Source organism: Durio zibethinus, chromosome 10 (assembly GCF_047325235.1).
Source record: "Durio zibethinus cultivar Kanyao isolate XHJ-2024 chromosome 10, ASM4732523v1, whole genome shotgun sequence".
Classification (NCBI taxonomy): domain Eukaryota; kingdom Viridiplantae; phylum Streptophyta; class Magnoliopsida; order Malvales; family Malvaceae; genus Durio; species Durio zibethinus.
In genome coordinates this window covers 27,866,107-27,883,052 of record NC_143171.1, presented here as the reverse complement: position 1 = coordinate 27,883,052, position 16,946 = coordinate 27,866,107, and the positions used below count along the sequence as shown (strand labels likewise).

Below are 16,946 nucleotides of genomic sequence, written 5' to 3'. Positions count from 1 at the left end.
GAGTTTAAATTTAACCGCAAACCTGACATCGTTATTGAACTGCACGCTCCTTCACTATGATGCTGCCACGTTGCAAAGCAAATACGTGGGTAGACCCGTGATTACTAGAGCGCGTGGGACTAAATGGTTGGACATAATCTCTGCTTTTCGAAAATTGTTAGAAGATCGCTTTAAGAAAGGCAGCTGACAGAAGAAAAGTTTAAGTGTTGCTTTATTACCTAATACTAATTATTTATTTATTTTGTACTTTACATTTGTAATGATGGACCACCTTATTAAAATGTATTTATAAAATTAAATTTAAAAAATTTTACCAATGTATAATAAACACAATTACATAAAGAAAGTAACTTTTTTATTTTAAGATTTAAATGTTTTTTGAAAATAAATAAATAAATAAATCCCTAATTTAAGGAATTAGTAAATAAATATTTAATTTAATCCTTTTTAGTTGGAGGCATCATTGTTTGAGATTCCATTTTTTTTTTTGGGCAAATGATAAAAGTTGTAAGTGCTCCATTATCTACTAGTATTACAATATTAATTATCTTTTTTCATTTTGTGGGTGATTAAGATTTCTTTATTTATTGTTTAATTTTTTAAATATTTTATTTAGATTTGATAATTTAAAATATGATATAATAATATGATATAAAATATATAAATAAAAAATACGAAAATGAACAAATTAAAATTTTAATAAAAATTATAAATAAAATAAAATAAAATATTAATATTTTCGTACCATTACAAATTGTAACATATAATTTTTATTTAAAATATAATATAAATATACGAATTATCAATATTTTATATAATATAAATTATTAAATTATTAAATTTAGTAAGAAGGTAATTGACTTTTTTTCAAATGTTTTCTTACTTATGAAAAAGTTTACACTAGCTTTAATCACCAAATGACTTATCCCCCTTCACACTTTCCAATTGTTAATCATACCTTTTTCTTCACAAAAATGCTTTCTCTCACCCAAAATTAGGAAATACATGAATTTTGGTTTCTCAAAATTGTTCATTCTCACTTTGTTTTTTTATCTTTTAAAGCAACAAGTAACTTTTTTTTGGTATTTGGTAAATTTCACACTTCCAATTTTGGTTACGACTTGGCCATGGAAAGAGGGAAAGATGGTCCAATTGTGCCATTTGAATCAAGATTCAAAAGAGTGGAAATTTCCCAATCCTTGAGTCTAGGAAATGAGTTGATCCAATCCTCGCATTCCCATATCTAAAAAACAAGTAAATTTTATGCAGATAATACCAGATATCAGCACTTGAGCTTTTGACCCTTAAGATAATCACCTGATTCTAGCTTCCAAAGATAATATTTTTAGATTATATTCTGATTTTCCTTTGACATTTGTGTCACTTGCACTTTAATTCATTGATTATAGTTCTACAACTATGAAATTTTCTTGTTTTCTGTGGGTTCCATGTCATATTCCTGAATCTTACATGATCAAAATCTCCAGTTGTATTTGTGTAGTTGTAGTATTAGATAACATGATCTTGGTAATGGAAGGAAGATGTGAAATGCATAACCCTGATTCTCCTTTTTGTATATGTGACAGATTGCAGAAAGGGTAATGGATGTTAAGCTGTACCATTAAACCAGTTTTCTGGGATTATGACAAAAAAAACCACCATGTACACTGGGAAACAAATAAAAAACTTACCTTGATGCCAAAGCTTCAATGGCAGGCAACATCCAACATGATAGGAATCCGTTATATAAATGTCACCTTTTAGTTGAGTCTTCAATGGCTGCCATCTTTTCTTATTGCAATCCAATCATCAATCAAACAGGTAAAAATGTAAATTGCAAAGTTAGAAGATGCTAGCACAATACCAGATTTGAAATCAGCAAAAGCATGTGAGGTATATGATTACAACAGGTTATATTTTGAACAGTACCTAAATTCTCAATGATTTCCTTGTTTCTTTGGGATGTAAATTTCCTTCCTATTAAAGGGTTTACTTCTCCGAGGAACATCAGCTAAGTTACAGAATTCAGTCAAAGTTTTCCTAATTTGAACTTTCTTCTTCCTGTCTGGTGGCCTAGGTCCCAAAACACTCAAGTCAGTAGTTGCACCATAAACTTGACATGACTGCACAACAGCATCATAAGCCTTCGAGGAGAGGTTAAGGCCCTCATTATGAGCTCTTAGGTACAATTCATATGCTAGCCTTGGTTTACCGTCTTTTGCAAGAGCGTCAATCAGCATCTCATATGTGATCTCATTTGGTGAGATGTTCTGGACTTTCATACGGTGAAACCATTCATATGCAGCGCTGCCCATGCCATTCTGAGCACAACCACTAATAATTGCATTGTATGTGACAACTGTTGGCTCGATACCAGATGATGCCATCTCCTGAAAGACTGCATTAACCATTTTAAAATTTCCTTTTCCAGTGAAAATTGAGGCCATAATTGTGTAGGCATACAAGTTGGGTTTAACACCCACCTTTATCATATGATCCCACACCCTGAGGGCCTCATCATAGAGTTTACCCTTTTCAAGGGCACTGAGCAATGCTCCATATGAGATGATGGTGGGCTTTTCTCCTTGCTCCACCATTCTCTTAAATATTTGCACCGCAGCAGTAGTTTCTGAAGCCTTGGAACATGCGACGAGGACAGCATTCCACTCCCTGCTACCAGGCTTAAGGCCTTTATCTTCCATCTTATTAAGCAACCTAACACCCCATCTCCATATTCCTCTTTTCCTGGCTGCTGTAAGTAATATATTAAAGTGAGACACGATCAATTCATAGGACATGTTATTAGGACTTGGTCCCTTGTCCAATAGATCCTCATAAATCTCCAAAGCAGCCCACCACTTCTTAGCCTTCCCCATTAGCCAAATCAAATGGTTACACACAGATAAACTTATTTCAGAATGTTTTTCTCTAATCCTGCTATACAGTTCTTTTATAACAACATAATGTTCTTCACGGGTACAAGCCCAAATAAGCCGCTCATAATCTTCCCTACAAAGTTTAAGCCCAGCATTGTCCATATCTCTCAGGAGTTTCAACACATTGGTGCTCAAATTTTCATCCTTCACAAGCCATCGCCGCATTACTTGTTGGCAAGTACGAACCGTGAATTTCTCGATCTTAACAAACTCATATTCCCAGTTTTCATTAGCATTTTTTCCTATGTCTCCCTTCATATACTTTTCTCTTAATTCAACAAAGAACTTCAAAGCTCCATTTCCATCTTCCATTCTCTGATAAGCCAGTAAGGCGGTAGAATAGGACACTGGTGATGGACTGAAGCCCTTCTCCTGAATTTCCTCAAGAACATTAAGGGCTTTTGTAGCTTCTCCTTGCTCTAAATAAATTGCCATCAAAACATTATAAGTAACAATATCGGGAATAATCCCCTCCTTGACCATATCCTCCAAGATTTTCTCCATTTCACCAAATTGTTTAGAGTGTTTCACAGCACCCAATAAACTGTTGTATATAAAAAGGTTTGGGCCAATACCACGGCCACTTTCCTTCTTTCTCTTGAGCCACTCAACAAGGGCCATTGCAGCATCCATGTACTTGTCCCTCCCAAAACCACTGATCATGCTTGAATGTACCTGAAGGGGCAATTCATCCATATCTTTAAGAACCTTTTCAATATCATCTGCAGTTTTAGCAAACCGTAAACGATATGCCAATGCCCGAACATCAACCCTTGCACTCTCCTTCAACTCAACTTCTCCCTCACTACTAACATCCACTTCCTCACTTTCATCTTCACTGCCATTGTCATCATCCTTTGAATGTGATTCTCCTCTTTCAAGTCCATTCCCAATTTCTTGTTGCTCCATTGCCCAAGCTGGTGCAACCAACCCACTAGAAAAAACTTTCTTTGGCTCACAAAAGAGAACAACTTTCAGTTTAGAGTACCAGCAGAGGAACCCACATCTCAAACTACAATTCAAGCTCCTACAACAAGTCCCACTCCCGCTAAACCTTGAATAGCTTGAGAGAAATAAAAAATTATAACCTCTACTCTCAACAAGACTCCATTTTTTTCTCCTTTTAGGTATACTAGATGCAAAACAAGAAGAACCAATCTCAAAATCCAAATGGGGTACAACCAAAGAGCCACCATGTGATGGCCAGATACTTAAAGCTTGCATTTTTATACAAAATTTAACAAAAATAAGAAATACCCAGAGTTAAAAATTCAATGAAAAAGCAAGCAAACATCTTACTACAATCTCATGATAGATTCTCCAATGCTCCTTTCAAAAGAAGCGATAACTGACCTCAGTTCTGAACTGACTGGAGTTTCTACAAATTGACAGAAAACTGGAAATATACACTGAAAAATGAAATTTTTGTGAAGAGCAAGGCTTATTCTTCAGAAAGTTGAAAGCTTTGCTCGTTACAAGTTATGGTTGTGTGTTCTGCTCGGTCTCTTCACAGCCATTCAATCACAAGAAGAGCTGGAGGGGTTTGAGGGAAGCAAAAATCAGTGAGTAAACTGCGTCGTTTAGACTTTCCATGCCAAATAAATGGGCTATGCTCCAATAAGCCTAAGCTTGCTTTAAACGAGCTTTGGCAATGGACCTTAAAGGCATTAACCCGAATCCAGCTCCAAGATGCCCAAAAAATGCAACCCATTGAATTATTAGCATAGCAAATCTTATTCATTGAAGCGGTTTTTTTTTTTTTTAAACTTTGAATTATCGAAAATTGAATTAAGATTACTAAGATTAAAATTTTAATATTTTATCAATATAACACACATCTGTTCATTGAAGTAGATTTTTTTTCTTGAAATTTTAAATTCAAGTCAGTGCAGTATAACATGTTCAAAGAAATGAAAAAAAATTTCTTTCACTTAGCATAATCTATGACTAGGGATGGCATCGGGTCGAGTTTTGCTCACCTCAAATCCGATTCGATTTTATGCTTTAACATATTCAAATTCGATCCGATTCAACACTATGTAAATTGTATTCGATCCGATCCAAAATTAATAAAATATTATTTTTTTAAAATATAAAATATTATTTTTTAAATATAAATATTTAAAAATATCATTATATAAATATATATTAAATAATTAATTAAATAATAATTTTTTATATAATATCGGGTCGGGTGGGGTTTTAGACATACTCGAACCCGACCCGACCCCGATTATTCCTTAATTATACTCGATCCGACCCGAAAATCGAAATTAAAAAAAAAAAAACCCGACCCTATAAGATCGGGCCGGAACCCGTCGGGGACGGGGTTGATTGCCGTCCCTATCTATGACAATCATTGAATATTTAGTTATATTCTATTTTTTCATATACACATTGTGTGTTGTTATATATATATACATATATATATATATAAAGCATTTTTCCCAGTTGGATCTTAATTCTTTAAACTCATCGATTTGCATCTTTATTCTTTAAAATTCTTGGTTGGATCTTAATTAGTTATTCTATGAAAGAATAAAAATCTTCATTGGTTACATTCTCTTATGAAATTACTACACATTTTAGATAGCCCTAGATTCCATAAAGAAGGTTCTTGGGTTCATTAGTTGATTTTATATCCTTCCAGGTTGATAAGAAGACAAATGGAACATCATTTTCTTTTTGCTATGATTATAAGCAGGTAAACAATAATGGAATCATATCTATCTGTTTCTAATTTCAAAAGATTAATAAAGATTGATACATATACATATATATTTATAGCCATTCATGCAACTCCATGATTGAGCTTCAAATCACTTCCATGAGCATAAAATCTGTGCAGACTACACATATCTTTGGCTTGGGAATATGCCAACAAGAAGCATATCTTGTGGGAGGTGTGAAAGTATCTATCTTGTGCTTGCTTGCTCTTTTTGTGGGCATGCCTTGCCTGCCTTTCTATTATATCCTCACATGTTTCTAGCTAAACGTAACTCATTTTTTTACTACTAATCTCTAGGGGACAATAATATATCGACATGTAGTTATTTATTTAGTATAAATATTATCGAAAATCTCGACATGATGGGAGAGCTCTCACCACACATCTAAATCAACTGTAATACAATTAAATCATCAGGTTTGATAAATATGATAAATCATTAATATACATGTAAGAAACATAAAGTTATGAGGGAATAAATCATATTAAATTCGATTTAAACTTAAAACTATTTGATTTTTAACACATTTTGATTTGATCTTCTTCCGATAAAATTTTCTTTTCTATGTATTGGGAGGAGGTGATTAATATTAATTTTTGTTTGAATGAATTTTTTGGGAGATCATGGATTCAAACCGAAAAAGATATATGATTCATGCATGGCAAAATGAGGAATATTGTGTCTCCTCCTCATGGCTAACAACCACCTATGTTTTCTGTCTCTCTCTTGCAACACATGTGGGGGTATCATCGTCAACTATTTTCTTCAATTTTGCAAGAAAAATTATTTAGAATCAATTTGTAGTACCTTGGTCAATCAATTTCTTTATAAGTTTTGAGTTTCATTTTTAAGTTTGTCATCCACTAAGAAAAAGTTTATCATGTTTTTAAGGAATCTTGTGTTTAAAATGGGATGTTCGTCCCTTGATTTAATGAGAGATTAACTAAGTTTAATGCTTATAAAATTCATTATTAACTTAAAAAATTGAAACATTAATTGAGTCGAGACTTTTGAGAGATAAGAGAATCTTCGTCCCTTTCGCGTGCCATATGGTATTGAAATTGATTTCGAAATTGAAAATTTTAGTTTGAATAAAGCATAGAACTAACTAAAAACCCAACCACCCATACAAAAAGGTAAAACACCCCAAAGACATCTCAAAAGACAGGACAAGACCCACCCAACTAACCTAACAAAACCATAAACAACATGTTAGAAAGTCAAGACAAAACATCTTTGCTTCCTTTCTTTTTCGTAACATATATTCCATCAAATATTTGAGATCCCTACACCCTTTTATTTTTGTGCTATCTTTGGGAATCTAACAAGATGAATGAAGAACAAAAATTTGCATATTGATAATGTTACCACCTTTTGTTTGAAGTGAATGATGATATAGCTATAGTATTCAAAAACATGTCATATGATCATGAAGTTCTTGGTTGTCAAAAAATCAAGGTCTAAAGAAATTTTTAAATGAACAAATTATAAATTTTTTAAAAAAATTTTCGATATTAAAATGAGCGCTATGGCTTGAATTTAAGATTAAATCTACTTAAATCTTATCCTACATTTATCACTTGAACTAATCTCAAATAGTTGCATATATATATAATTGTTTTTATCAAGTTGTTTTGTTACCAATGGAAAAAGGAGCAAAAGGGTTGCTCAAGTTAGCAATCTTCTTTTTAATTGATGTAATCATGAAAGCTCTCTCTTGTTGAAAAACCAATGTTGGAAGAGGTTAAATGAATGGATTTTAGATGATTACCTAAAGTTACTTGTTGTCACTAGTAGAAAAGAGTAAAAGCAAAGAAAAAAAGAATCATGAGAGCTCTTTAGTTGTTGACCAACCAAATGTTTAGTTTAACATAGTTTGTTAATAGAAAAAGAGTTAAGTTAGTAATTACACACATGACAATTTTTCAACAGTAATTTTTTATATACATAAATAAAAAAAAAACGAAACTTAAAGAATTGGCAGAATAAAATTACATGTGTTAGGAATTTAACTCCAACTTATGAGTAAGAGTGAGAAAAAAATTAAAAAATAAAAAAAATCGATTCAAAATTATTGTGTTTGATTTGGATCGAATTTTAGATCGAGAGATAAAAAATAAAAAAAACTCGAATAAAATCGAATTATATATTTTTTTAGTTTTTATATATATTTTAAATTTTTTATAAAATAAAATTAATAATTTTAAATCAAAATCTATTTAAATATATTAAAATTCTACATAAAAATAAAATTATATATATTAAAATAATATATAAAAATTAAAAATAAAAAACCAATAAACTGAACCGAACTGATAAATTTTCATTATATTATGCAATATCCGAAAAAATCAAACCGAATCCAACCTGAACCATTATTATCTCTATTTATGAGAATGCACTTCTTAAAAATGATAGATGAATCGTCTACGTTAAATTATATGTATTGAGAATTTAACTCCAACTTTATGAGTAGGGAGGAAAAAAAATTGAGAAATCCCAAAATTGATTTGAAATTATAATATTTGGTTTGGTTTGGATCAAATTTTTTTTTATTTTGTTTGAATCAAGTTTGGATATTAAATATATATATTAAGTTTGGATCGGATTTCAGATTAAGAGGTTAAAAATTGAGAAAAAACTAAATCGAATTGAATTATATATATTTTTTAGTATATATATATATATATTTAATTTTTATAAAATAAATTAATAATTTTATATCAAAATTTACTTAAATATATTAAAATTTTATATAAAAATAAAATTATATATATTCAAATAATATATAAAAATTAAAAACCGATAAACAATTGAACCAATTTGATTGGATTGATTTCAATTCAAATTGAATGAAGATTTTATTCGGATTCGGATCGAATTTTAAATTTTTATAATATTATCTAATATCCTAAAAAATCAAATTGAATTTAATCTAAACCAAACTGTTATTATCCCTACTTATGAAAATTTATTTCATAGAAATGATAGATGAATCATCTATGCTAAATTTTAGATTCTTTTTTTTAAATAACAGTTGATCATGAAAATTTAATTATATTTATTGAGGAACTAATTAAATCACAAAAAGAGGTTAATTTAGATAAACAAATTGTCAAACAAGTTATGTCTTGGAGTGGAATTTTTGCAAGAATTGGCACATTGTACAGTTGAAACTTTTAAGAGAGGGTATAAACTTGGTAGATCTGGTGGAAGGTTTAATTTATTACTGAATTTATTGTTGCCCAAAATCATTATTAAACCACTTGATCAAACAAACATAATCATTACATTCTCTAACCTAAGAGCTTCAGCTTTACTCCTAGATGAAAGGATGAAGAAAAGCCTTTGCTGCAAAGAAAACATGGAAAAGAAATGCATGATGATAAGAAAAAGTATTTTCTATTTCAAAGTCAAATATTAAATGCATATAAATGATGAAAAGATCGGTTTTTTTTTTTTTTTATTTGGTTTGGAGTAAGATTGGATTTTAAATGTATGTATTAATTTTACATTGAATTTCTGATTAAGATATTAAAAATAAAAAAAAATCAAATCAAATCGAATTATATATTATTATTAGTTTTTATATTTTTTTTAAATTTTAATAAATAAAAATAATTATTTTATATAAAAATTTATTTAAATATATTAAAATTTTTATTTAAATAATATATTAAAAACAAAAAAATTTAAAAATCGATAAACCGAACCAACCGATAACATTCAACTTAGATAAAATTAATTTTAAAAAAAACCAGTTCAAGTTCGGATAAAATTTTAAAAATTCAAAATATTATATATTATTCATAAAAATTAAATTCAATTCAATTCAATTCATTATCACCTTACACGATAAAAATTGATCTCATTCGAATTGAGATAAGGCTTCAATGGCTACTTTTTTTTTTCTTGATTTTGGCCGTGGGAGACAAGGCCTTTAAATTTTAACAATTGTTCTAAACCAAAGCCTATATATCTCAATAGAATTGACCCCACGAAACAAGTCCCCTAAAATCATATAAAAAAGCCTTCACTTCCATCAATTTGATCAGCAATGTTTGCCAACCGACTGCTGTTTTTGATTATGTAATTTGGCCCGCTAATCAAGCAAGCGTGTAACTCCATAGCACCCACCAGCCATGTGCTTTAGCCCCCCATAAAATCAGCAGAGAAAAACGCCCATAGTATACTCCATGTGTCTTCATCTCATTTGTCTCTCACTTTCAGAAGCTCTTCAATCAGCCTTAGGCGGCTTGTTTTTTTATTTATGTCTTCTTTGCCCTATCCCATGCTCACTACTATTATATAACTAGCTAAACCCCAACTCTTCCTCTTCCCATTTGTAGCTTCTTGAGCTTTTAAGATTCGGCTGAATAAGAAAAGGAAAAAAAAAATGATCAAGTTGAAGTCTAAGAGGTTTTGCAGAGGCAGCTTTAAGTTTTGTAGTGGTGGGAATGGTAGCAATGGTAATGTAAAAGGTGGTGAAAAGGGATGTGGAAACAATAATAATGTTAGTGAAATCAAATGGGAACTCAGGCCTGGTGGCATGCTTGTTCAAAAGAGAGAAACTGGTGGAAGTGTTGGAGAAGGGGTGATCACTGTCAGAGTCTCAACTGTTTCTCATTGGCATGATATTTCCATTGAAGCAACTTCCACTTTTGGTAAGCCTTCTTTTCTCTAATATTTTGTGATTAAACATATATTTTCATATCAGAAATTGACTTAAGAAATGCATATTTTAGCATATGATCATATATAGGAGCATGTTTAAACTATGTCTATTAGAACCTGAAGCTTAATTTGGTTGATATAGTCACCCTTAAAAGATGATACGAGTACGTTTGAGATAATCAATTTCTCTATTCTTAGGATGCAGCCTTCTATAATTTAGTCTTTTATTCTTTTTTTGGGTTGTTATTGAAATTTTGTGGCAAATTTATTTCTTCAGGGGAGTTGAAGATGATTTTGTCATTGGTAACAAGTTTGGAGCCAAGAGAGCAAAGGCTATTATTCAAAGGGAAAGAAAGGGAAGATGATGAATATTTACACATGGTTGGTGTTAGAGACAAAGACAAAGTGCTTTTGCTAGAGGATCCAGCTATCAAGGAAATGAAGCTTCATAGATTGGCAGGAACCCAACAAATTGGCACTGCTTACCACACCATAAGTGTATGACATTACTAGTTAAAAACACTATGATTGTACTCACTAACCACCAAAAAAGAAAATGCTAAAAGATATGGTGAAGTGTTTTTTTTTTAATTTATTTTTTATTTTTCACTTGATTAGATTAGGGCACTTGGTTGTGTTAGAACTACATAATTTAATCTGAAATCTGATGCATGTTCACATCATTTTGCATAGTTTGATATGTTTATAAAAATGTTGATTCCTCATTTTAATGTAAAATGTTACTAATATTTTTCCTTACTCTTGATTTTATATTAATCCATGTGCACAGTCAGGCTGAAATAATTGTCATAATTAAGGAAAAAAAACACTTAAAAGTGAGAAAATTTTAAAGAATAAGGGCTGGCAATTGATGGCAAAAGTAAGGTCCCTCAGTCAAGAGGGTTGGTTGAGTTGATAAAGATTCGTAAGATTTAAACTTGATTCTGGTTAATAACAATCGTTTTTAGTGGAGGATTTGTATGCAGTATGCTATATATGATCCTGAAATAAGATAATCTTTTCTTACATAAACTTGATCTTGAGATTTAACTCGAGTGATTCACCTATCTCTCTTAGAAGGCAGATTTCATAACGCTTGCAATAAAATCATTTCCATTAACAACTAAAGAAAAGATTTCAAAGTCATTCCTAGGTTGTACATTTGCATGCTTAAGCACATGTGGTCCCATGACTGGCATTAAATACCTTCTGCTTGAAGCAAATCTGATATGTAGGGAAGCTACTTTGAGAAAATTTAGAATTCTATAATCTATAAGTGGCCAACACAATTATACATGCATATGCAAAATGGTTTTTATGATTTATTTAAAGTTTTAGGCAAATTTTGGCATGTTCATATTTGGGATGAATCATTGCCTAGTATTTTGAGTTCTTTCTGTTAAGTCTTTAATTTTGGTTATTAAGTGAAATTGAATTGGATTAAATCCTGTCACATTATCCTTTAATTTGTTCTTCAAATTCCAATTCTAATATGTTTTCAAAAGTTTTTCTTGTGAGATTTCTGTATATTTGGGACTTAAATTAAGCATTTCCAAGAACAAGGCACAAATGCATTTAGTACATGACATGAAAATGCAGAAACACACACATAAACACATGTCTGGAGAAAACATGAAAACAAGTTTTATTTCATATTCTCAACCCTTGATCTCCTCAATCTCAATTACCTTCTTCTCTGGTTTCTTCACTTCTTGTTTGGGGACAGTCACCACAAGCACTCCATTCTCCATTGATGCCTTAACTTCATCCGTCTTTGCATTTTCTGGCAGCCTAAAAACTCCTATGGAACTTGCCTAGGATGCCACTTATCATTTTTATCATCCTTTTCCACATTCGTTTCTCCACTTATTTGAAGCACCTCTCCATCATCAACCCCAACTTTCACTACTTCTTTCTTCAGCCCTGGAAGATCAGCTACAAACACATGGGCTTCTGGGGTTTCCTTCAAATCTGCTGGAGTGTTAAGGACAGGACATTTGTTAATCATACTAAGAAAAGGGTCATAAATTTCATCACCAAACAGTTGGGAGATGAAAGCCATTTTTTGGATATATGAAAAGAATCTAATAGCTAGGGAAAATGCGATGATGATATTGATTGATGTATCTGATCTGCCTCTCTGGTTATATATAAAGGATGATTAAGCTGTCTACTGAATTTTCTTGGGACTTCTTTTCTTGATTTCTCTTCTAACTAATAATTTCATTTTCTACTATCTTCTGTTAATCAGACCTGAACATTCCCTAGAATTGCCAATGGTAGTGTCTGGAATGGATCTCTTCCTTTTTCATCATTAAAGAATTAAACTAAATGCAAGCTCTAGAAAGTTATGGATGCATTAACATGTAGACAAATACATCCATAGTTATTTTAGAATAAGTTCCAGAAAAAAGAAACTGGACTATCAACCCAAAGGAGGCCCATGCCCTGACCAATGTCAGTTTTCAGCCTTGAAAAACTGCCATCCTCTGTAGGCCCATTCTGGTTTTGTTGCTTTGTGCCAAACTCATGTGCAGACAGCGTTTCTCAAGAACAAATCTAACTTACTGTTATAATTGCTATAATCCTTTCTGTTATAGCTAGAGTAGGCAATCTAATCATCAAAGTCAGCTCATTTTTTCATTAGGCTAAACCAATGCTGACACAAGTTCTTCAATAGCGATCAGAGCCTAGCAAAAGCATCTGTCATTTACCTGTGCTTGACTTCTTTCAGAATCCGAAATCAATTGCCTGCCGGGGAACCCCAACCATTGAGTATCACTCTTAAATGCAAGAATGCGGCCAGACATTGTGCATATATAACATGTCGGAGGTCATTTTTGATCTTGTATATATATGGTTTTCAGACCTTGTCTCCCTGGCAACCAAGCATGGGAGTTATCGGTTCTTGGGGTTTGAAACTAAACATTATTTGACCATGTATTCAATGGTGATTTCCTCAACCAACATGCTACAAAGTTAACAAGATATTACTTTTCATTTGCAGGAAAATATACTTAAGGTGAGTGTCTACTTATAATATAGCTTTTCTAATTAAATCATCTGATCTAAGGTCACAATTTGTATGTCAAATTGAGAAGGGTAGTGCACGCACTTCATCCAAGCTCTCAAACTTTGATTGATCATTTGACCCTCCTACCACACTATAGTTACGTTTTATGATTGAATCTCTTAAGGTCCTGTAAATAAAACGATATGCATAGCACTGTGAGAATTCTCCCATCACGCATGCAAATGAACTCTAAGTGGTCTAAATTTACTCAGGAATAAAACTTTCATTTATGCATCATTCAACTAACATGTTTACTTATGTATTTGATCAATTATTATAAATTTCCTATGTCTAGCTAGCTGCTAGTCAAGTAGTTTAAAAATCAAAGCAGTAAAATCCTAATTAAAAAGGACGAATGCATACTGGACAACACTCCCTTGGATGGCACTTTTCGCAAGAAACTCCTCTACCAATAGAAATATGAAAACTAATCAAAAGATCACTATGGATTATTTTCTTTATCACTATGATGTTGATACAAAATTGATAAATAGTATTAAATTAGCCACTTGTTTCACTTGATTTTCCCTATCTATCATCACTTGTCTAGCTAGGATCGACAAGTTATATCAGAGTTTCCGTATTCTTTTAACATCACTGAATCTTCTCTCCAACCTTCTTCTTCCCTTGACCAACTAGAGTTTTCCAAACAAAAAAAAAACTCCAATTTCTCTTTTTTTCTAGCCTGAAAATTCAGATAAACTACTATACTTGAAGATAATAAATCAACTAATTACTTCTGAACTTCTGATATGTAAAAAATGCATGGATTTAGATTCCTACCTGGCTTCTTTTTCTTTAAAAGGATTTTGTTTCTGGCAGGCTGCAAGGTGAAGAAGGATGTAAAGCTGACTATTTTTATGGATGAAGATGCTTTTGTTGACAGAAGATAGAGAGCACAACTGAACATACCCAGAAAAGGCCTGTGTATGAACAGCCTTGTGCTCTCTTTTCTTCTGTCAACCGAATTTTCTCTCAGGATTCATTTCGTTGGCTTTTGTCAGTATACATACCAAGTTCAACCCAAGGTAAAGATAAGATTATAACCCTTAAAATCTTTTCAGTTGTACTATATATATCTGTGAAATTGCACCATTTATATGTTTAGAAAATATTGCAACCCTCTGTTTTTATTCTAAATTACAACTGACAATTTGTTTATTCATTTCTGTTTTATGTGAAACACATGTTTTATATGAAAATTACATAAACACGTCAAACGCAACATATTTTTTTATTTTTGCCAAATCCATAAACAGTTTTTGCTAAAATTTTAAACCACGTTGCTTTCGTATTTTTTTGTATTATTTTCATATCATATTACCATATCATATTTGAAATTGTTATGTTTATTCTGAACGGCCATGCTTTGGCTAAGTATGTCACCCTACAGCTTTTGCTGCTAAGGATGAATGGGAATTTTAATTTTCTTCTTTTACCAGGTTTGATCCAGTGCTTATACTATATCTTATCAACCTAGCTAGGTGATGAAAAGATAAGGAAAAAAATCAATCATGAAACCTATGAATGGGGAGGGAGAAAACAAAAGTTCAACACAATATATATATATATATATATATATATTTAAAAAAAGACCATTTACTTTCTGTTCTCTGAAAGAAGACTATATATGCCATTAATGCTACAAATTTGATAGTTGTTGTTATTCAACTTAACTATTGGAATCTATTTCATGCACCATCTTCATTGTTGTAGAAGAGTTATAGTTCTCAAATTCTGTTCTTTCTAGGCTTTCCAATGATAATTGATAAAAGTTAGCAGAGTTTCCCTGCAGAAGAGTTTTGTTCAAAATAAAAGAAAAATTGGAAGTCAATGCATTAATTTGATGGTTAAGGAATTTTGATTAGTTGATCATTATTTAACTATGATTGTTGACTAAATTGTTAGGTTGGAGTTTGGATCAGGACTTGACCGTCCCATGGAAACTGATGAATGACAGGTGAATAGCTATTATCTTTTTCCCTGTTTGTCCTCCTCTCTTTGATCTCTACTATTTGTTTAGACTTGAGCTCATGCATGATCAGTTTGAAAAACAATTGTTTTTACTGTTCAAACCTTAATTTTTTTATGTGCAGGTGACATGACTTACAGTTCATTTGGCTTCCACAACACTGGGTTTTGGTTTTTATTATTGGACCCTCTTAGTATTTTAATTCGCATTTGATTACTTAACATATATATTACATGATCCAGTTGCCATCTATTGTCACATATTTCAAGTCAAAATCTCTTTTACACTGTTGATTTTTTGTTTTTTGTTTTTAACTTGGATAAAAATGAACACAATATTGTTATCTAACCATCCTTGACTTCAATTCCCACCAGGCACCAGCTATAGAAACTTTATCTGCAGCAGCCCTGCAATTATTTCTTCTTCATGTATTTTCCATGGGGGAGAAAGATAATACTGCTATGGTTTCCTATTGGAGATCTGAGCTTTCTTCATATTGAGTATGAATATTAGAATAGACAGGCACTTAATAGGGACTAATAGCCAGGCCCCCACCTTCTTATTACTCTGAAGTGCAAGAGACTGATCAACCTGATTTAGATAAGGTAGGATGCCAACAATCCTTTCTTAGCTATAGTACTTCTTGCAAAATGATGCTTCAATTATGTTCCATTGAATGATCTGTTTTTGAGTTCTTGGTCTTGTCACTACAAGAAGACAACCCTTCCGTGATGAAAATTTTCTGTCAATAAAAGCACTCTTTACCGGCGGAATTCCAACGGATTTCCTATCACTGAAGCTGAAACATCAAGATTGTTCATCTGGTCTTATAAAATAAAAGGTAAAAGCTGTTTTCCCATGAAAATTTAATGAGAACTGAAGGGGTAGGTAGTTGAATGTACTAGTTCAAGCCTTCAATAGCAATGGTTAATGAGATTCACCTACAAGATAAAATTATTTCATTTTTCTTTCAACAGTTTGGGTAAAAAAATTCACTTTTTAACTTTTTTCTATTTCAATGAATCAACTACAACTTGTTTATGAAGTTCTGCTAAAGAACTAATGTCAATATTGATATTATTATCAGAATACACTGTCAGGATCGACAAATCTATATAATTGACAAACTCACTTGAATATCCTAGTTTAATTTCCAACTGAAAGTCATCTACCAAGAAAATGAAAGATAAGAAGATAATCACTTGATATTGCTTAATCAATGTGATGTTGATAAACAAAAGGTTATCAAGTCACAACTTGGTTTCACAAGACTATTCCCTTTAATTTCTCTCATCCCATCCTTTCAACCAACTTTTCTCATCCATCTTCTTCCATTGTCAAACATGAAGAGAATTCCCTGTTCCCTCTTCTATTTCATTTTTCAGCTATGAAATTTCTCTTACACTAAAACATAAACAATCTAGTTCTAAATCTTATGTAAATATATGTAACTTTTTTTTTCTGTCTTTTCAAAAGGGATGTTCCTCCTTGGTACAAAGGTGAAGAAAGTTCCAATGACAGGCCATGATTGATGATGCATTTAGTTGACAGAAGATAGAGAG

At 31.7% G+C, this 16,946-nt stretch overlaps 2 protein-coding genes, 1 long non-coding RNA gene and 1 pseudogene across 4 annotated transcripts; 2 read left to right on the top strand and 2 right to left on the bottom strand.

The window, feature by feature from the left end:
• Positions 1-22: 22 nt before the first annotated feature.
• LOC111292187 (Pentatricopeptide repeat (PPR-like) superfamily protein) lies at positions 23-4,461 on the bottom strand. Of its 2 annotated transcripts, XR_016345920.1 has the most exons (3): positions 1,930-4,461; positions 1,692-1,786; positions 23-140 (listed from the first exon to the last, which is right to left on the bottom strand). XR_016345920.1 is itself a non-coding variant. In XM_089767102.1 (2 exons), exon 1 carries the CDS (start codon positions 4,158-4,160, stop codon positions 1,938-1,940), a length of 2,223 nt encoding a protein of 740 aa, XP_089623228.1. In that variant the 5' UTR covers positions 4,161-4,449; the 3' UTR covers positions 1,574-1,786; positions 1,930-1,937. The 2 variants fall into 2 exon arrangements, 1 of the variants encoding a protein (XP_089623228.1); XM_089767102.1 differs by lacking the exon at positions 23-140 and having other exon boundaries at positions 1,574-1,786; positions 1,930-4,449.
• A 5,412-nt stretch (positions 4,462-9,873) lies between these two features.
• Positions 9,874-11,087, top strand: LOC111292870 (BAG family molecular chaperone regulator 2-like). Its single transcript, XM_022885482.2, has 2 exons — positions 9,874-10,329; positions 10,617-11,087. The coding sequence occupies exons 1-2, from the start codon at positions 10,062-10,064 to the stop codon at positions 10,841-10,843; spliced, it is 495 nt and encodes a 164-aa protein (XP_022741217.2). The 5' UTR covers positions 9,874-10,061; the 3' UTR covers positions 10,844-11,087.
• A 675-nt stretch (positions 11,088-11,762) lies between these two features.
• On the bottom strand, positions 11,763-12,545 carry LOC111292851 (17.8 kDa class I heat shock protein-like; annotated as a pseudogene).
• A 1,789-nt stretch (positions 12,546-14,334) lies between these two features.
• Positions 14,335-16,339, top strand: LOC149516637 (uncharacterized). Its single transcript, XR_016345989.1, has 3 exons — positions 14,335-14,440; positions 15,321-15,372; positions 15,509-16,339. It is a non-coding gene; the product is annotated as an uncharacterized LOC149516637 (long non-coding RNA).
• The last annotated feature ends 607 nt before the right edge of the window (positions 16,340-16,946 follow it).

Coding starts and splice junctions, on each gene's coding strand:
- LOC111292870 (XM_022885482.2), top strand. CDS start 10,062: ATGATCAAGTTGAAGTCTAAGAGGTTTTGCAGAGGCAGCTTTAAGTTT. Junction 10,330..10,616: donor TGAAGCAACTTCCACTTTTG/GTAAGCCTTCTT, acceptor TTATTTCTTCAG/GGGAGTTGAAGATGATTTTG.
- LOC111292187 (XM_089767102.1), bottom strand. CDS start 4,160: ATGCAAGCTTTAAGTATCTGGCCATCACATGGTGGCTCTTTGGTTGTA.